Source organism: Argentina anserina, chromosome 1 (genome assembly GCF_933775445.1).
Source record: "Argentina anserina chromosome 1, drPotAnse1.1, whole genome shotgun sequence".
NCBI lineage: Eukaryota > Viridiplantae > Streptophyta > Magnoliopsida > Rosales > Rosaceae > Argentina > Argentina anserina.
In genome coordinates this window covers 17270006-17291309 of record NC_065872.1, presented here as the reverse complement: position 1 = coordinate 17291309, position 21304 = coordinate 17270006, and the positions used below count along the sequence as shown (strand labels likewise).

Genomic DNA, 21304 nt, shown 5'->3' with positions numbered 1-21304 from the left:
TATATGTGCCTTTACTCTCTCAATAGTCACAAATGCTAAGATATGTCCCTAAATGTATCTATCGTGCTTATCCATAGCAACAACTCTGCAGCCTTAAGAGAAGGCTGAAAATAGATTAGACGCATAAGTCGGCCGGAATAGATTAGTGTATGATCCGACGAGAAGAACTTTGCATCTCCAATCTATCATCAAAGAATCTCGCGGGTACAACCTGATATGTTCTCGCAAGTGCCTGTAGAAATAAGCTCTAAAATTCAAATCATATATGAAAAACAAAGTATGAGATAAAAGGGGAAAGCTAGAAGCAGCAGATTGCATGCTACACGGGCGGCATTACATGCAGTATCATCTCTGGTACACGGAGTTTCTTCATTTCTTGCCAACTTGCCAACCCTAAACCCAGCTCCATCATCGAAATATTATTATTCTTAAATGGACCACGTCCGAAGCCACCCAGCTGCAGCACTATCACAACTTAATTGGTTGCAAAGTTGAGACAGTGAACTAACTTGCATATTCTTTGGGGCAAAAAGGATATGTCATGCATGTTGCAGGTAATACATACCATATATAGATTCCTTCATTCCATTTCCATGTCTATTTTTAGAAGAAGGAATAGCGCTACTGGTGCTTTCTCCACAATCCCATTTGCACTATGTATAGGAACTAATGAATATATATTGAGTCATCAAAATGATCATATCGTATTGATTCCTATATATATTCCTGCACGCATGACCAATATGAACAACTATATACTACCATATATCTGCTTTGCCGAATTTTAGTTTCTTTACCGATTTGAACAAAACTCGTATATATGGATATGCATCAAAGTGCATTGAGCACTTAAGCATTGTGGTTCAACTTGGTGAAGTACTCATCTTTGTGGTTTTAGTTTAGCTTAATTATTTGAACTTTTCTAACAATTTACTTTTGAGATCAAATGACTCGCAGTCCCGTACACTGTGGAACTTGTAATGCATGGCGCCTAAGGTCGAACTAGGGGAACTAGAACGCGATAATAATCTCCCACTAAATGCAATGATCAAGAGAAACGTTTGCCCAATTAACAAGCATCCATACATGCATAATGAGTCGGTTTAGCATTTCTGGAATTTCTAAATCTGCATCATAAGATTCAAGTCATTCAACACCCATAACTCACTAATTCTTCATGAAAATGACAGCTACCTTGTAAAAGGAAGCAAGAAGCCAAGAACGTTTAAGATAATGGGATACCGTTAACAATGCCGATTCCTACCACAAGACCTGAGAGAGAATATAGATATATTATCAGTTTAAAAGTATATGCTCACCACCTCAGAGGCTCAGATATTGCTAGCATCACCAAGCACATTCACTCAAATTATTTTCCCTATATATATAGGCACTCGCTGTTGGAACTAATTCATCTGTGTACTGGAGCTAGCTCAATCTTATAGTCGTCATTCTAGATTAATTTGGAGGTAGTCCATCCTTGTTTATCAATCAATATTATTATGATGCAGTACTTCTTTACCTAACTAGTTGAAAGTTAATAAGTACAGTTTCCATAATATGTAAGCCTTTTGTTGATTTCAGGTACTACCGTACTACATTCTCGAAGATGGATGCTGCTGGGAAGTCTACTGGTGCCAAATACGAGTGCTTGCTTTTTGGTATGATCCAAAATTGAGACAAAGCATATATGGAACTTCATTCCAAGAGGAACCAGAATTAATCATTAAGCATGTTTTCTGATGGTTTTGTCTATACTAAAATTCCACCTTGAATTCTAATGAACTGTGAAAATGAATCCTTCAAGCGTTTTGATTATCAATTTCCCAACATGTTTCTCACAGATTTGGATGACACTCTGTACCCCATGAGCTCGGGTCTCAACTCGGCTTGCAGGAAGAACATTGAAGGTATGATCAGGTCGAGGACGATAAGGTGTTTACTGTTCAGTGTTTATTGATTTACTGCAATCTGTTATGAGTAGTGTAGTTGTGATTACTGACCTAGGTTGAAATTGTTCGAGTGCAGAGTACATGCTGCAACACTTGGACATTGAAGAAAGTGAGGTTCCAAGGGTCTGCCTGGAATTGTACAGAGAATATGGGACAACCATGGCCGGTTTAAAGGTAAACCTCGATCAACAGATATATCAACTTACCCTTAATCAATCGGAGTTCATTGTGTCAACCTTGCTTGGTTGCTGGAATTTTGATACACACTTAATCTATTCATGCATCCATGCAGGCTCTTGGTCATGGGTTTGATGATGATGAGTTTCATGCATATGTCCATGGAAGACTACCCTATGATGCATTGAAACCTGACTTGGTGCTAAGACACCTTCTCTTATCTATGCCACAGAGAAAAATAGTAAGTCAACAGACAATCTTATTATTTCCATTATTTCCTAGATATGTTAGTTTAGAGGAAATACCTGCATCTTGCGCCTAGATTATTGAAAGTTGAGGAACCAATCTGGTTTCTGCTGCTGTTTTCAGATCTTCACCAACGCTGACAAAGCACATGCAGCTCAAGTTCTCAGCAGCTTGTGCTTGGAAGATTGTTTTGAAGGCATCATATGCTTCGAAACTCTTAACCCTCCTCAACTTGAACCAGTTGATTTCGTTACTTCACCAGATGAAGGTGGTATAGAGAGTGCTTCAAAGGCTACTGCCATGGATTACGCTGGAAATAATCTGAGTCCCAAGTCACCAATTCTTTGCAAACCCTCTGTTGAAGCAATTGAAGCTGCTCTTCGTATTGCAAATGTTGACCCACAAAAAACTGTAAGAAACATAGAGTATATTCCTTGCCTCATCTAAGGATTTAATGCAATTTGATTTTTCTTCACCATCACCAAAATCAATTTCTCCATATGGTTTGTCTCCAACATCAAAGGAATTATTGTAACCAAGCTTTTCTTCCTCTTCCGTTCTCAGCTTTTCTTCGATGATAGTGCTCGAAATATAGCGAGTGGGAAGGCAGCAGGACTTCATACAGTTATTGTAAGAACTCTGCACTTAAGCAAATAAATGAACTATTTTAAAGGAAAAAATATAGCACATGTCAAATTTGAAAGATCAACAATTGCAGATGATTCTCTTCCCTAGTCGCTACTATCAGGAAACAAAATAACTTTTTGAAATTTAGTAGAATGTAATATCAATGGGATTACTCATGGCAGGTTGGGAGTTCAGAGATGGTGCCTGGTGCAGATCATGTTCTGCGTAGCATACATAACATCAGAGAAGCAATACCTGAGATATGGGAAGGGGAAGAAGAACAACAACTAGAGCAATTCATCCAGTCTATTGCAGTTGAAACAGTAGTCCGTGCATAAGATCTCACTGTTTGCGTGCAAAATTCAGAAAATGAGGGCTGGTGGTATTAAGGTGCAATGAAGGGAATTAATGATGCACAAGAATTGTATTCACTTATTATATACTTTGTAACAGAATAGAGCATTCCACAAATAACCGACTCCATGTAGTTTTCTTCTTCAAAAGTGGACTAAATAACAATAAGTGTGTCTGACTAAAGGAAGCCCAATGTAATACATTATGCATATTCTCTAGCTCATATATTGCCATTTTAAAATTTTCTGAAAATTGAGCAACCTTTCAAATGCAGTACTGATAAATATTCCATTGCCTTTAAAAATATATTGAAACCATCAAGTATTACATCATCTAAGAACAGCTATGGAACAAACAAACTGGAAAACTGTGTTCCATAGTTGAACTTATGAAGAATCAAGAGATGACTTATCCATCGATGACCAACTCTCCACAGTTTACAATTCTGCATGGCAAGCGAGGGACATCTGACCTACTGGTCTCTTGGATTCAAGTTTGCGTACAACATCCATTCCCTCAATAATGTGCCCAAACACAACGTGACGATCGTCCAACCATGGAGTCTACATGATGCACATGAAAAACATCAATACACAATGCTCTAAGACAATCAAATAACTAACATAGCTAACCATGATATATGCGCAGGTGTGTCTTGATAAAGTACATCAGAGACTGTTAAATTCTATCAAAAACAAATAAACAGTATCTCAAAGAATGCTTCTCTACCAGCATAATGCAACCAACTGAGAAGTTGCACCTTTTCAATTATCAGTAGTAAAATAGTTTACTCAAACGATAAACGTACGAACACATCTGGGGTCAGAAGAAAAAATTGAAAAAGAAATTCAAGCGTCTGAAGAAAAAACATTTTATCAAGTATGCGATGCAGCAAACCATATCTTACCTTTAAAGTGCAGATAAAAAACTGACTCCCATTAGTGCCAGGGCCTGCATTGGCCATGCTCAATACACCAGATCCAACATGCTTCACTGCAAAGTGAAAACAACACATATAAAGCAAAACCAACTTTCAGTTGAGAATCACAAATCTGATCAACAACAAATCTAAATTGAACCAAAAAGTAACAGGCTCTATTGGTTTTCTCTTAAAGGTACATACAAGCAAAACTCTCATCTTCAAATTTGGAACCATAGATACTGATCCCTCCAGTTCCCTGCACCCAAAATAAAACCATTAAAGTCACATTCTTTCAGTAAGCAAACCAACTAGAAGTGAACCAAAAGAAGAACAATTCACAAACAAAAAGAAGACACACATCTCCTTCAGTGAAATCCCCTCATTGGATCATAAAATCCTTAATAATGCGGTGGAAAGAGCATCCCTTATAACCATATCCTTTCTCCCCTGCAAACAATCCATAATACCAACACAATCAATTTCAACCTACAACAAATAACCACAAGAAAACCACCAATCACTGCCACAACTAGAAGAAAAATATCGATGAAAAAAAAGACCAATTTCCTCACCTGTGCACAAGGATCGGAAATTCTCCACTGTCTTAGGTACAACCTCACCAAAAAGGCCCATCACAACTCGACCCACAGCTTCACCACCAATCTCTATATCAAAGAAGCACTTGGTCGTCACTTTGGCTTGCAGGTTCTCCTCTACATCCTATAAACCAAAACCACCACAACGAAAAAAATGAACTATCAATCAAACTGCGAAATACCCTATTCCATAATTCCATTCATTCCCATTTTCGATACAAATACATGAGACACTCACATTTGCGATGGAATTGACGCACACCATTGTCTTGGGCTTGACAGAAACCGACGCAGAGCTGCGAATGCATAGTCCATCAGTTGTCCTCGTCAACTTCCTACCAAAGAAAGCCTTGGACTTGGCACAAGGAACAAGATTGCTCCTTTGGAGTTGGGTTTGAATCAATTGCACCGACATTGAACAAGCAGCAGCAGCAGCAGACGCCATTCTCCTCAAATTCTCCAAACAAGATTGCTACTTTGGTTTGGTTTCCAACAAGATGGAACTAAAGTGATATATGAGGAAAGATTACCAAATTGGAAAGTGGGCCGGGTTGGAATATTGCGGGTCGGATTCGGGGCTCCACCAAGTCCAAAACCCAATAAAAAGAGATAGGTGTTCTCTGTTTCTCTGAGATAAGAATAGCTTGAATCTTGATTGAGAGCTAAGTAATGTCCTTGAAACCAGTTTGCTTCTCTGTTTGGCTTCCCAAACCTTCTTCTCCGACCACCGGTTCTAGTATCTCTTACTTTCCTGTCAAATATCCACACCAATACTACTCCTCTAGTTACAGTTCTTCTTCTTCAGCAACTGCTCTGCTGCTGTATTGTTCGAACAAGTTTGACTCGGTGTTGTTGTCTGAGGATCACGACGATTATGATGAAGGTGACGAAGCAGAGCAATCTGGGAATGTGGGTGCAGATATAGATGTGGATGTGGAGTTGGAGATAGAGAAGACAAGGCGGAACTGCCGGAGAATCCGATCGGAGATTAAAATAGAGGCGCCGCTAGCCACTGTCTGGAATTTGCTGACGGATTACGAGAGGCTGGCCGAGTTCATCCCCGGACTCGCCGTCTGCCGGTTGCTTGAGAAGTCGGAGAACTATGCTAGGCTTTTTCAGGTGATTAACTCAAGTGGGTTCTAGTTTTGGTGCATTGTTTATAATTATATGTTTTGGGAATTTGATGAAGGTAAATTGATTTGAATGTGAACAGATTGGAGAGCAGGATTTGGCGTTTGGGGTGAAATTCAACGCGAAAGGAGTGGTGGATTGTTATGAGAATGGTCTGGAGAGGATTATTGATGATGATGATGATTTGGGGGGTGTGACACTGAAGCGTGATATTGAGTTCAACATGGTTGAAGGTGACTTTGAAATCTTTCGAGGGAAATGGTCTCTCCAACAGGTACTCGATCACCACTTCACTTCATGCTTTTGAGTGTTGACAATTGTAGCAACATTAGTTAGTGACTTAGGGTCCAAGTAACACTTATAGGGCTTGTTGTGAAGCAACAAATTTGGATGGAATTACTGCAAAAAAGAGTACAAAATGGGTAAAATCCGAGACTAGCCATGTTGGAAATTGGGCTGTTTTGCTTGAATTTTATCATCTCTCGTAGCAACACAGCTACGAGAGGTGAAAAGAGTAAAGAGTAATATTTTTCGGTGCGGGTTTCAGACTCATAAATTGTCTAACTGCATAAGATTTCATATGTATAGAAATGCTCAAATAATGTTGAAATCATTGCTCTTGCAGCTCAGCAATAGTGGGGAAATAGCATCTGATCTCTTAGTAGATCAGAAAATGCAGACAGTTACTACTCTTTCGTACTTGGTTGATGTAAAGCCGAAGATGTTGTTGCCAGTCCGGCTGGTTGAGGGTAGGCTGTGCAAGGAGATCAAAATAAACCTAGCTTGCATACGAGAAGAAGCACTGAAAATGACTCGTGGAACTCTTCTTACTCGTTAGTGACGCCCCCCACTGGAAATTTTTGGTTTTCTGTAATCTTTCTTCGATTGAGTTTCACTTGTACAGTCTCCTATTTCAAATAATTATATGGTGACTGAAAATTTATAAAGAGTTATCAATTAATCTGTATATCTATATATTCTGGAATCTGGAGCCATGAATTTGAGTATAACTATGTTCTTCCTCCTATGTTAGGTTATACTGGGTCTATGTTTTTTTGCTGTACTGAGATCCAACTCCATGATTTTCTCTACAAAAAAAGACATAGGATTTCAATGGTGGTCTAGTATGAAACATGTGAAAATAAGTTATACTTTGGTTTTGTATTGCCCCCTAGAGGCTTCTTAATTTCTTTCAAGACAAAGTTTATGAGCTGATATATAGACTTCATCAACCATCATGTAAGTATATATGCAACTTGGGGTTTAAGAAGAAAGGTTCACACCACACAAGCACGTACGTGGTAAACGAAATTAAGCCTGGCCAATTAGTTCGCATCAAGTTTTTTTGGTGCCCTTTTTAGTGTTTCCATTATGTTTCATCCTCTTTTTTCTCTAATAGTAACCATGATACAGTCAATATCCACCTGATAATAATCAATGTGTTGGTCTCTCACCATAGCAGCAGGTCTGATCTTCCAAAGCCGCAGATCGAACTGAAAATTGGCTCAAAATCACTATCACACGCAATCGATCAAAATTGAGGACAGGAATTAATGGCTACATATTCAGTGCCTGATCAGGTTCCTCCTGTGGCTGAAGACTGCGAAAAGCTTTGTAAAGCAATGCAAGGTTGAGATTTCCTCCATGGTATCAGTCCCGCTAGATCTCACGAATCTGTGTGATTCATATATACACATCTTCTAGATATCAACAATTAATTTCCATCATTCTTGGCAATGCAACTTACGATTAAGAATCATATGCAATCTTGTTCAAGCATCTAGTTATTTGCATAGCCATCTTGAGCAGCCTAATAGGAGAGCCAGGAGTTAACATCATGTGACAAATATGTTTAGACGTATATAGTTTTCCAGCAATCTTCAGCTATTGAAATATTATTTACTTGCATCCATGGCCGGCCTATAAATTTCACATTCTTTGTTCGCAGGATGGGGAACAGACGAGAATGCACTCGTATTCATATTGGCTCACCGGAATGGAAGGCAGCGTTGCGCTGTGTGAGACGGTGTAGTATAAGGAGCTTGAGAAAGAACTTTCCGGAACGTAAAGCAGCGTTGGCTGTACGTCAAACTTATACAGAGAAATATGGAGAGGATTTGTATAAGGAGCTTGAGAAAGAACTTTCCGGTGACTTTCTGGTATGTGAGACGGTGTAGTATGTCGCGTAGATTGATTTTACGGTGTGTGAATACTAATTCTCATGTATAATTTCATGTCTGTATACTGTACAAAACGCACAGAGGGCAATGCTTGTATGGACGCCACATCCAGCTGAACGAGATGCAATGCTAGCTTATGAAGCTGTTATTAATAAAAAGTCGGAACGCTATTTTGTGTTGGAAATTGGTTGTACAAGAACGTCTCAAGAGCTCTTCCAGGTTAGACAAGACTACCATGCTCGCTGCAAGAGATCTCTAGAGGAAGATGTTGCTTATAGCACGAATGGAGATTTTCGAAAGCTGCTAGTTGCTCTAATCACTTGTTACAGGTATGAACCTCAGGATGAGACACTAGTGGATACTGAGCTGGTTAACGCTGAGGCTAAGATTCTGCAAGATGTAGTCTCTCACAAGTCACAAGGACTATAGCCATGAGGAGATGATCAGAATTCTAACTACTAGGAGCAAGCCACACTTGAAAGCAACGCTAAAAAGCTATAACGACCAGTTTGGCAATCCGATCAACAAGGACCTCAAGAAGAAGCCAAAGGATGAATACCTTGGTTTGCTGACTTGCTGAGAGCCACCATAAAATGCTTGACTTGCCCCGAAAAGTATTTCAAGAAGGCACTTCGTCTGTCCATGAAAGGCCTGGGAACCGATGAAGAGACTCTTACCAGAGTGGTAACCACTGAGCCGAAGTTGACATGAAGCAGATAATGGAACAGTACGTACCAACGGAGGAACAACGTTTCTTTGGTTGATGACATCAAAGGTGATACTTCTGGTGACTATCAAAGGATATTGCTTGCCTTAGTCAATTGATCGTCATCATCACTCATTCTGATCCATGCATCACCATTAATAATTTGATATGCATGCATTACTCTTTTCTTTTCTTTTTTTTCTTTTTTTGCTCTCTCTAGAACTGGTTTGACGATCGAGTACCGGTCCTGTAGCTTAGAATAGGCCTTGCTGATAGTTTCGTGATCGGCGAGTCTGAAACTCAATTTTTTTTTTAATCTATGATTCCGAAACCTGCTCTAATGTATAACAACTTCTTGAAAGAAAAGGAAGGATATGGTGCAACAGTGCAACTTGCTATAAGAGAGGTATAAGCAAGTAATTAGAGGTATACGGATATATGAACCTCAGGATGAGACACTAGTGAATACTCACTTGTTACAGGTAGTTTTAAATATATATTTATAACCTATTAAAAAATTGAAACATATTATATTATTTTTCTTAAATTAGTACATGTATTGTTGATCTAATTTGTATTAATACATATAACATATTTATTCAGAAAAATAAAATAAATCAATACACATGTATTATCAACACTAGTCTCGTACCTGTGCGATGCACGTGTTTTCATTGTACAGGTTTGCAGAATTTTGTTTAAAGTGATTCTTGAAAGACAATCTTTCTATGTTCTATTTCATACGAAGGATAATTTTTTTAAAATACATTGGTGAAACATTTGTATTTTTACATAATTGTCATTTTTTTTATTTATAAAATTATAGAAAAATATATTTGACAGTTCACAATTTGATGAAATTTTTGAATGTCTTTTTTATAGTAGTAAAAATATGTGTCACCTCAAAGTCTCAAACCCTAACTTTTCTTCTCACTTTCTCCCCCACCCCTTTTACAAACACATGTGTGCGCCACTTGGGTTTTGGTATCCAGTATAAGTCTCAGCTCTTAAGGGCTAGTTTGTTATAACTTCGTTTTTTTTTAAATCAACTTCTACGTCAATTTTTATATTTTATAGTTTTTTTTTCCAGAGTTTGTAGGTCACTCACAGCTGCTTTAAGAAGCAGTCTGAATGTTGTTTTTAGAAGTTGATTTTACTCAAAACTCAATAAATGTTAATATATTTTTGTCAAATCTCAAATAACACCCTAATCGCCCTATAATCATTATTAATATCACTATGCCAAAAATAAAGGTTGACAATGGTTTTCGCTCATTGTCTGATATAAGAGTGTACCATTGTCTATTGAACAATGATGAAACTTTAATTCTACAAACTTAGACTCTTGTCCATCTACTTTCATAGTGACAATAATGTGATGAAAATGCGCCTCTGTAAACATTAGTGGCAACTGGCGGTTTGCATGTACTGCAAAAACAGCACAGAATGCAAATCCAATAAACTCCTTACGAAACCAACCTGGATGCAGATTGATACTTATGGAAGGGGCCACAGTTTGGTGATTGAACCACTCCGGAACTTCATTTCCGGGAATAACAAATCGAAATGTTGCGTCCCTTGCTTCTTCGTCCTGCATCATAGTAAAACAGAATGTAAATCACAAACAATTGAGAGAGAGAGAGAGAGAGAGAGAACCTGAAGGTGGCGCTTCATTGATGTGAATGCCGCATTCCCTTGCTTCGCCAATTTCAAACAATTTTCAAAATATGCCCGTGACAGATATTCTGGTACAATCTCCAATGAACACAATTCATCGTTCCACTCGTACACCAGACGGAAGATGTGGCAATCTTTGAAGGTTCTTGCAATCGGACAAATTCAGATGTTGAAGCCTGTAAAGTTGACTGAGGCTCTCAGGAAGGCTTTCAAATTGGTTACCTTGTAGACGTAACTCTCTTAACGAGGCCATACCACCCAAATCATTGGGAATGGCTCCTTCCAAAAGATTGCAGAACGAGAGATCCATTATTGTTACAGAACGTAAACCAACCAAGGAAGGCAACAACTTAGATATCGGTGGTCCTCTACATCCAAAAAATAATAATTCTTTGAGATTTTGTAGACCCATGCATGAAGACAATTCTCTCAAAGCGGTTCCATACACACCGAGAATTTCCAGACTCTCTAAATGGCCCGAGTCTTCTGGTAATTTCTCAAAGAGTGACTAAGGTCGATGCGTTTCAAACTGTCTAAAGGCTGAAACAACATATCTAGCAAAATTAGCTTACATCATATCAAAATAAAACGTAGAAATGTAGTGACAATGTGATTTAATACCTGTTTACCCTCCCACATATATTCAATTTGGCTATGCCGCATTTCAAGTTCTTGTAAGTTCTCTAGCCTGATAACTGATGCCAAAGATTTTAGACATCTGTACCACACGAGAATTCATAACTCACTTGACAGATACTCAAGGCCGTCAGAGAGGTGCACAGGAGCACCCATGAATAACAACATTTTCAAATTCTCCATCATTGAAAAGGATTTTCCGGGCAATTGCAAATCGGTGTCCGCAACATCACCAGATCTATTGTCTGAGACTATGCCTTCCACTGCTGCTGTTCCCTGATAACATAAATAAAGAAAAATCAAGCTCCGTACCTTGTTATAAAACGCAAAAGTAACTAATTGCACTATGTTTCTCACCTTATTTTTTCTGAGGACCTGAATTACATCTTTTTTAGGAACAACCTGCGCTTGCCTGGCTCGTGACGAGATTCTCGTCCAACAATTTCTTGGCCCATTTCTTGGAGCAAATCATGCATTTCTACTATGCCGGCATCTGAAACAGTTAAGAGAGTTTCTTCACAAGTTCCTGAATTGAAATAGTCGCATCAAAGCCACAGATGTTGAGTGCTCTTCTTACTAAAGTTTCCTCAATTTTTCCAAAGCACTTTCCCACGCACTTCGATCTCTGTCATACAAAAATCTACCCAAGACTTTCAGAGCCAGAGGAAGACATTTGGCATAATTCACAACATGGTGACATAAATCACAGTAGCTTTGTTCAGAGTAGCCCTTCTTAAAGGCATACTGGCAAAAAAGTTGAAGCGCTTCATCAGTTTTTAGTCATTCGACCTCATATCTTCTCCGCACTCTATGATTATCTAACAGGTGAGCATCTCTAGTTGTAATAATAATTATACTCCCAACACCAAACCATTCATTCCCAGCCAAATAGTCTATTTGGTCTGAATGGTTAACATCATCAAGAACGAGAAGAACCTTTTTGTCACGTACGAATCTCATTATCTTTGTGGCTCCTTTATCAACATCCCACACGTCAATCTCTCTCTCTCCAGCATTGTTGAAATAAGTTTCTTTTGTATCTGCACCAGACCACTTCTTTCTGCATTTCTTCTAACATCAGAAATAAATCTGCTGAACTCAAATTGAAATTTATCAGAAAGAGAGATTCCATCAAACAGTAGCTTGGCGATAGTTGTCTTGCCAATTCCACCCATTCCCCATATCCCTATAAAGCAAACATCATTTATCGGTTTCATCCCTTCACCTATAAGCAAATGAATTGCTTCTACTCTTTTTGAATTCATTGGTGGCTAGAAACTACGTAGCTCACTATTAATTTATTGAAAATTGATAACGAGCTATATACCAAGCGCCAACCAGCACGAAGAACTAGCAATTTGTTTGTTCCCTCCTATACAAAAAATAGATTTAAATTAATTATCTAATGAACAAAGTCGTATTATATTATCTGGTTTCGGAATCTACTAAAGACAGACCTCACTGTTTCTTATAGACGTATTTGTACACCTTCATCGTAGAATTTGTAGTAAGTTATAAGAACATTATGGGTTTTAAGACAGTATGATCGATAATACATCAGCAGTTTAACTTGCCTGTATTTTTCATGGTTGAAGAATTATAAATTGAAGATTATCTCACATTCATGTAAAGAGAGGCATCAGAAGGCAAGACTATCTTCACTCGTACTTACAGTAGCTAGGTTTGTTGAGAAATCAAGAAATGCTTCCTTTCGATACATCTTGTATGTAAGTTGAAAATCTGATCTGATCGAGAAGAAGACTAGTCATCTGTTAAACCACTACTTTACACAACGGTGAATCAAAACATCATGCTGTTTGTATGGAATTACTTTCAAAGATGTGAATCATAACGGTGAATCACAAGAAACAAGAGGAATCATTCACATTTCATTAATGTTATAGACAATTTGTGAATTACCCAAATACTGCATGTTGACTATTGGCCTATTGCTGATTTAACCAATCCACAATCCCCAGTATCCTAGTCCCCCAACAAAATTTGAACAATTATTTTGTCTCATTCATCCCAACAGCTAATAAAACCGTAAGTAATCTAAACCTGGTAACTGCAGCCACGAAATGAAACCAAGTTCTTTTCAATCATGTAACTGATGTAAGTTCAAATGAAAATTTTAGAGTTCAGACTTGCAACTGCATCATACTTCATGACATAAATGATCTCGAATCATATGTACACATGACAAGAGGAAAATTAATAAAAAACTATATGCTCACTATCCCAGATCGAAAAGGATCATATTAGAGAGAAACATGCATGCAGAAGATGAAGAACAAATGAGCATCAAGTAGTAAAGAAATTAGTAGGAGTCTAGGAGAATAACCTGAGTTTCCTATGCAGTTGGAAATCGCAAAAATGAGCAAGGTTCTTTTTTCAATATAGTGAGGAAAAAGGAGAGCTTTTAAATAATAATTACCGAAAGACTACAAAGACCAATACCTTATTCAAAAGAAAAAAAGAAAGACCAAAATCTTCCAGGCGGAAGAAAAAAAAATTAAAAAAAATTGAGGGAATATAATTAACGGACCCGTAATTAACATGTTTCATATGGTGCCAAAAATAATTTGTTTTAAAACTTCGCTTCATGCTCTATGCTTTATGCTTTACATATTTTTGAAGTCAATGATTGAATGGGAAGAAGATGCAAGGATGGATGGGTTTATTGGGTCTGGTAACCTATCCAAATCTTACACACCTTCCCAGAAATTGATTCTAAAAAAGTGAAAGAATTCCAACAAAAGTACACGTGTCGGCCTTTAACAAGATCACCTTCCCGGTATTCATGGTGAAGTTGCCTAATTTGGTTGAATTTCATTTCCATACTAAATTATTGAGTAAGCAACTTCCAGGTTAATGTATCCTAAATTTCAGTGCCTCCAATTGAATTTCCTCTCAAGTTTGAAGCTAAAACTGTAGTGGCCCATTATAAGTGCATCTTAAACAAACATGGTAGCTGCGACTCTGCGACTCTGCGACCAAAAGACGTATGCTCAAGTCAATATCTCATTAGCCTTGATTGTGACACAAACCTACCATTACTGCAGTTTGATTAGCCAAACCACTCTGGAATTTCATATTCCAAAAATAACGAAATGAATCAATGTCATATCATAAACCATATGAATCAGGAAGATAAACTGATTTTAAAGAAAGTGTTCCCAGTTTTCACATAAAAGTAACCATTAAATCATAATAAATCAATCTTGCGTTTTCTAAATCCCTCATTTTTAGTAAAAATAAAATAAAGAAGGGTGGCCACAAGGACTGGCTGATCAAAACCATTCTACAACAAAACTATGCACTCGGACACGTACCTTAAGTTCCTGTCAAGCATTTTATCAGGCACCTTCTATGCCTGGACAGTTAAGAGTCGAGAAGAGTGGAATATTGGCAAGGAACACATGTTGAAAATGCCTGAAATTGTCTTGAAGAACATAATGAGTTTGCCTAATTGTAAGAGTCTGACTGATGCAAGCCTTTGGGTATTGTGATTCAAGAACAGAGAATGGTAATGACTGTGCAAGTCACATCCGATGTGAATGAAAAATCACAACTACAATCTGCATAAAGTGTGTGTTTCCTTACCTTGAATGAGATAGCAATTACTTCAAGAGGAGACCTCTCCTATTCTTTCCAAAAGTCAAATGCAGGTGGATATATGCATTTGTTTTGGTAATGGATATATGGATATAAGGCTATTAGTAAAAGCACTTGGAAACGCAAATAAAATGTACTATGAGCAAGAAGAAGAGGACAGAAGAAATTCATTGTTATTTGGGCTGTTAATTTAACATGAGATATAGCACGCCCACAGAATTCATCTATTGTTGAAGCAAAGCTGGAATTGTTTTAAGAGTGTGGATCCATCCCATCTTTTTTGGAGATCAATTGTGCAAAAATATATACATACCTTTTTTTTTTTAGTTTAGTAAAGGCTCAAAACATAATCGAACACAAAATTTCAAAGACAGAGTTTCTACCCAATTCTTTTATGTGCTTCTTTTCCACCAAGTGTCTGAATTATAGCTTCCAAAAGTTCGATATCCTTATCACGCTTGGAAATTTCTTCTTGCTTTGCACGCAACTCTTCCATGTGTAGCTCAAATACCTCTGCATCCAGTAATTAAAGACAATAGAAGACTTTCGGGACAGACCACATATCCAATGAAATAAACTTCATAAAGCCAGGTCCAACTTTTGTCACGTCACAACCAAAATTCTAGATAAAGATATCAGTGGAATACCAAAGACTTCCTCGACAGACATTGTTATATGTAACAAGAACTTTGGTACTGATAAGTTGATGACGTGGTCTAAGTCTAAGTGTCTAACCACTACAAAATTCTGGATCTCCACTCTCTCAAAATTACTTTATATGTCATATTGTCATTAATGCTTTAAGTTGGTGAGAGCAAAAGAAGCAATACTAACTTAACTTTCGAGTCAAACAAAGATAAGGTAAATAATGTTGGACTGCTTATAGTCAAGGAGTTTATGTAAGCCTAGAGATGTATTTGCAGCTATAAAAGACATGCAAAATGAGAGATATAGGGATTTCACATACTTGAGGTGTTCTCGAGCTCTTTTGTAACTTCTTGTGCACGTAACTCAGCAGCCTTCTCTGCTGCCTCAGCCTGGCGTTTTTCTGAACGAGCATGTGCAGCAGCTGCAATGGCAGCATCAAGTTCTCGTTCCAAGGTTTCAACTCTTTGTTCAAGAACCTAGACAGAAAAGATGAATTTTGTTATAGAAGAGATGCCAATTTTCAGAAAAGTAGAAAAGTAATACTTTTTAATGAACAAATAGGTATTACTTCTGAAAGTGTATTAACATATTGTATTGGGAAAATATGATAATCTTTTACATAAGCATCATGCTATAAAGTAAAGACTTCTTTCCCTTAGGTACAGTGAGGGGTTTCAAACCCAGACTATAGAACAACAAAGGTGCGGAAAACTTATAGCACCACTTCCCTTCAAGCCAGACTAACTTTTAAGTGTTAAACAGGTTAATAAATCTCTTACAAGCAGGGTGACCCATACACTTCGATGGATTTTTGATGTACAAAAGCTAATTTCACTCTGTTAATCATCTTATGATTATGATGAGAAACAATTCATTGCCACTTTGCCAGAGGAGGACATCATACATAGCAGGATATGAATAGTGTATTCACAGTCAGTAAACAGCTAGACACCCTCCATAATGTTCATCAAATTTATATCCACACTAAGACTATTCTGAATTGGCTTAACTACTTGAGAAATTTTCTGCGCAATTTTATTTCCAAACTAAGATATCTATGTTAACCAAGGCTTATTTCATGACCCTCTGTTTGTTACAAAAATTAAACGTCCATGTACATAAGCAGAAAAATATCAAATGAAAAGTGTATTACCAGTTATTCAAAGACATGTTTAAGACCCATAATGAGAGTTATATCCCAGATCCTAAATTCAGGACATCTACCTTATCAACAAATACTGCTACTAGCAAATACCACATTTTATATTTGAAAATGCATCACACATCATTACATAGATAATCAATGACCAAACAAACAGTGTGACCCAAAGTATCTAGCGGATAAATGATTGAACCATATAGAAGACGGTAAATGGGCCGTACACAGAAAGTCACCTAATTGCACACCTAAAGTTGGAAACCCAATTTCAATATTTAGCTTTAGGTAAATACCTTAATGGTACGAGCTTGTTCAGAACAAAGTGAGGCTTTGGTAAAGGTCTCTTCATCGACAAAGATAGCTTTCTTCAGAAGCAGCTTCTTGAGTGACTCCAAATTCAGAGCCATCTCAGTCAGATTGGCTATGGATCCCCCAAATATCTCGCTTCCCTTGCCCTTGTCCTCCATTTTCTTCTCTCTCGTTTTCGCTACCGTAGCTCTAAGAAGCAGCCCTGATCAAATCTCAACAATGACAAATCAGGAACATATTATCCTCAACCAAAAAAATTGAACTCATTGAAATCTAGTCCAAAAGAAAAGAAAGAACAAATCTGATCAGTCCACTCCAAACTATTGAAAACTAGGGAAATTCAAATTAACAAGTATAAATGGTGTTGTAGAGAAGATTCTACATGATCAAGTCCGTACCCTTTTACTGAATACATGATGATTTATACTGATGACTATTTCAATTCTTATACATACTAATGAAAACTCGCAAAAAGAAAACAGTACAAGGCAAAATAAATGAAACCCAGAATCACACTGAACATGATTTCAATGAAATGTACATTAACATAGGAAACCAAATTCACAGCCAAAAGGTATGGAAATTACCAGTAAAAAGGATCCGATTAATCAACAAACTGGGATAAACGAATATGGTGGAATACAGATTGGATTCCGATGAGGTTGATGCTGCTCTTTCTGGGTTTTGCCGTCTCTTTCCTTCTTCTTCTTCTTCTTCTTTGCCTTCCCTTCTTTTTAAAGGTGCCACTGCCAGTTCATGGGCTGTATGGTCGGTCAAGGTTCTAATTTAATCTACCCTTTTATTTTACTTTTTACATTATTCTGAATTACACCTCTGACCTGAAAAAGGTCAATTATACCTCTCCTAACCCGAACAGAAAAAAAAGTTGATGCTTGCTGGAGCCACTTTGTCTGCTACGAATTTGGTTCATGCTTCCATCATGTTTTCAATGTTATGTCTAATTCATTTGATTATCTTAGTATTCAGCTTCTGCTTGTATGGCCACGCGCTTCTCTTTCTCTTCATGGTAGAAAAAAGTCATAGGCTTTCTAGTTTGTGCCATTCATTTCAATGGTGCATAAAATCTCTGGCCTAAGGATTCCTTCACCTAGCTCTCTGGTGAATAGGCTAAAGGTACCATCATGGTAGCGCAAGTTTGAGAGAGTCTTGCTCGCAGAGCAGAAAATGAAAAAAAATCTCTTTACTACTTTGACAAGAAAATCGTTAATCATCGACCACGAGCTGAGCAACACGATACTTATGGAGTTACTAATATCTTCTATGGTTGGTGCTTCGCTTATGGGTGGCAATGGAAGTGGATCTAATAATGTCTTCCTTTCTAATAATGTGTAGACTACAAGACATGCAATACAAACTACAAGACCACTATTTTATTCTAAGCAGAAACTACTTCAAACAATGATTCATTTGGGACTAGCCGAATTTAACTAGTGGTGTCAAAGATTTTGTTTGGGTGAATTTGACTGGTGGAGTTAGGGATTCTGTTTGGACATGTGGTTGCATCTAGTGGGTCGCTAGATTGCTTACGTACCCTTTGCAGGATCAAACCGACCGTAGTTCATTAGTGTGGATTTTCGGTTTTGTATCGACTTTTGAGTTCGACAGATATGTGGCGAACTTCAATCTATTACGCGTATTTCATTTGGACACCCAATTTGGTAGAGTGCTGCCGGGCTTTACAATGGGCCTAGACATTTAGTGGACTAACTGGAGTTGTACTGGGCTTTACAACGGGACTCGAAATTTAGTGAACTGATTTGAGCAGTGCTGGGCTTTTCAATAGGCCTCAGAATTTAGTGGTTGTACTGGGCTTTGCAACGGGCCTCGACATTTAGTGGACTGATTGGAGTTGTGATGGGCTTCACAACGGGCCTAAGAATTTAGTGGACTGATTTGAGTAGCACCGGGATTTGCAATAGGCCTCAGCATTTAGTGGACAATTTGATAAGTGGGCTTGCTTCTATCTCTTTCGTAGGAGGCCCAATGAGTCAAAAAGCTGATCCCTTGTCTTGCATCAGGTCAACACTTAGCCTGATTTGCATTGTAGAAAATTGGACTGAATTCTCTGGTGCTCTTTGACGACTTGTAGGACTTGCTTCCTGTTAGTATTTCTTATTCCGAGAAGCACACGAAGGAATCACTCTAACTGTGCAACAACCACATGTTTTGAATAATCAGCTATTTTGAGTGACATCCCCATATAGATGCATACGGCCTTTCATACATCCATTCTTCTAGTTAGCATTGATTTTTTTTCACGTACCTTTGTGGCTTTCTGTCCATGCATATTTAGTATGATTTCATGATTAAGGGAAGAGATCAGTCTTGGTCATCACCGCGTACGTATGGCAGTGATACTAATGTTAATTTGTCACCCTTTTGTCGCAGCATCATACTCATATTTGCATGCATAAACAATCAAAGCTTTGCTCATTAATTTGTTGCTCTCACCAATGTACCATTTCAATAGAGAGAAAGCAATTTTGATTAATTCTGTTTCCTTTGCTTCCGAACATTTAGAACCTTGCCATTTAATAAGCTCTCATTACTCATGTTTTGTTTATTGATTTACAAGATTTGTGTCCAAGTCCGTTTTGTATTGCTGTGAAACTTGGGGAGCAAGGTCATGAGGAGGTAGTGGCTAAAATATTTTCAGAAATTTCGACATTATAACGACACTTCCGCACATATTTTAGCATTGAAACTAGGTCGTTCATGAATGGCCTTTTGTTCCAATGATATTACAACAGCCGAAATTGCATTAAGACTTTGGTCGTTCATGAACGGTTGTATTGTCTATTGCTTCGGACTGAGGATCTTGCATGAGGTTGTTCATGAATAGCCTACTAGAGTCATCGAAGTCCATAAGAGATGGTTATGCTCTTCCGGAATATTTGAAGCGTTTGTGTTGCAGGGAGGCAAACTTTTTTTCTGTCATAAACATCATACAAACATTTCTCATATAAATAAGATAACCATGGATGCAGCCGTATACCTGCAGTATTTTCTTTTCCTTCCTCCGATAACGAAACTTGGAACTTGGATTTCTCTCCCTTTCTTTTGTTCTCCTCTGGTGCTATCTATGCGGTCGTCCTCTTTGATTTTGAGAATCAAGCTATATATCTCAGGAGAAGAATTAGTTGGTTTCTTGATCAGATGATGAACCTCACCTTAAATTGGAATATATACATTCAAATTTCAAACCATGCCAAGTTGACTCAATCTTCATTCTATAATCTTGACCGACTTGATATGCTGATTTGTTTTAATTGCTTGAGAGTTCAAATACACGTCGATAAGATGAGTTCAAAAGAAACCAAAGAACTTGTAGTCAAAACCAACCCTACATTTTGTTGGCTCACTGTTTCTCTTACTTAAGAGATAAGCACAGAGACCATCCAATAGCCAATCACATTTAGCTTGGCTTTCTTCCCTCTGTATTACGACCTCAACCATCACTTATTTTTTGGGAGTTAATCAAACTGCACTTTTGAATTTTTTTTTGTCTCAACAATCACTGAAGCTCTGACCAACAAGTAGTTTGAGATTTGCATATATACCAATCAATCAATAGAGAATAGTGGCGGATCCAGGATCATAATACTGTAAATTCTTGATTTTTTTTTCTAACCCAAAGAACATCAAAATAATATAGACAGTGTGAAAGAACACTCTATTAGTTGCAATCAAAATTTGACACACCTAGTTAAGGAGAATATGATAAGCCTTGCGGCTTAAACACAAACAAAATTATAGTTCAAAAGTTTCAAATTATAACTCAAACTCAATAATGCATATATCATACAACCAGATTAAAAAATATATATATTGTGCAATTCAAAATAAAATAAAATTAAAAACAATAACAAGCAGAGTTACATAATCGAACAGCCAGCACAAAACATAATTGAAAAAATTAGCAATAACAACTTAGCATTGTAGACGAGAAGATAATAGTTGGGATATCATGGATATGTTGCTCATTAAAGATAACACAAATACACTAAACTCATAGAAAAAGTGCGGAGTGCGGACAAAATCGGACTTAAGAAGGTAGGCACTATGATTATAATAAGAGTTGTGGACAAAACTTGAGATGGCAAAAAATGGCTATCGTGAGAGATTTAATATTGTTTCCAACTTTTGGGACCCAATTAACGGACCGGATAAAGATAAACAAGTGAAAAAAAATAAAGGAGCACAATTTTTTGTTTTGTTTTCAAAGGCAAACTAACTGTGTTTTATTTGTTCGTAGGTCAAAAATAAGAGACGTTGTGTCAAAAGAGAAAACATAAAAAGGATCTCGGACATTGAAGGGGAACGTAATAAGCATTGAGATGGATTA

At 37.5% G+C, this 21304-nt stretch overlaps 4 protein-coding genes and 2 pseudogenes across 4 annotated transcripts; 3 read left to right on the top strand and 3 right to left on the bottom strand.

Annotated features, from left to right (window-relative positions):
- Window positions 1–1428: 1428 nt before the first annotated feature.
- On the top strand, window positions 1429–3545 carry LOC126805027 (uncharacterized protein C24B11.05). The gene is made up of 8 exons (XM_050532118.1): window positions 1429–1469; window positions 1585–1661; window positions 1845–1910; window positions 2029–2126; window positions 2245–2370; window positions 2499–2786; window positions 2940–3005; window positions 3185–3545. Exons 2-8 carry the CDS (start codon window positions 1610–1612, stop codon window positions 3338–3340), a joined length of 852 nt encoding a protein of 283 aa, XP_050388075.1. The 5' UTR covers window positions 1429–1469; window positions 1585–1609; the 3' UTR covers window positions 3341–3545.
- A 12-nt stretch (window positions 3546–3557) lies between these two features.
- LOC126805036 (peptidyl-prolyl cis-trans isomerase) lies at window positions 3558–5343 on the bottom strand. Its single transcript, XM_050532130.1, is given in 7 exon segments — window positions 3558–3844; window positions 3847–3919; window positions 4264–4349; window positions 4480–4534; window positions 4637–4725; window positions 4851–4998; window positions 5113–5343. Coding segments are annotated over 7 exon segments (738 nt in total). The 5' UTR covers window positions 5320–5343; the 3' UTR covers window positions 3558–3764.
- A 180-nt stretch (window positions 5344–5523) lies between these two features.
- On the top strand, window positions 5524–7000 carry LOC126805016 (uncharacterized). The gene is made up of 3 exons (XM_050532107.1): window positions 5524–5993; window positions 6088–6279; window positions 6631–7000. The coding sequence occupies exons 1-3, from the start codon at window positions 5544–5546 to the stop codon at window positions 6841–6843; spliced, it is 855 nt and encodes a 284-aa protein (XP_050388064.1). The 5' UTR covers window positions 5524–5543; the 3' UTR covers window positions 6844–7000.
- Window positions 7001–7558: 558 nt separating this feature from the next.
- On the top strand, window positions 7559–9050 carry LOC126805007 (annexin Gh1-like; annotated as a pseudogene).
- A 1173-nt stretch (window positions 9051–10223) lies between these two features.
- LOC126789120 (disease resistance protein RPP4-like) lies at window positions 10224–14887 on the bottom strand (annotated as a pseudogene).
- Window positions 14888–15032: 145 nt separating this feature from the next.
- On the bottom strand, window positions 15033–17677 carry LOC126789127 (uncharacterized). Its single transcript, XM_050515203.1, has 4 exons — window positions 17526–17677; window positions 16923–17140; window positions 15790–15946; window positions 15033–15335 (listed from the first exon to the last, which is right to left on the bottom strand). Exons 2-4 carry the CDS (start codon window positions 17094–17096, stop codon window positions 15202–15204), a joined length of 465 nt encoding a protein of 154 aa, XP_050371160.1. The 5' UTR covers window positions 17097–17140; window positions 17526–17677; the 3' UTR covers window positions 15033–15201.
- Window positions 17678–21304: the final 3627 nt, after the last annotated feature.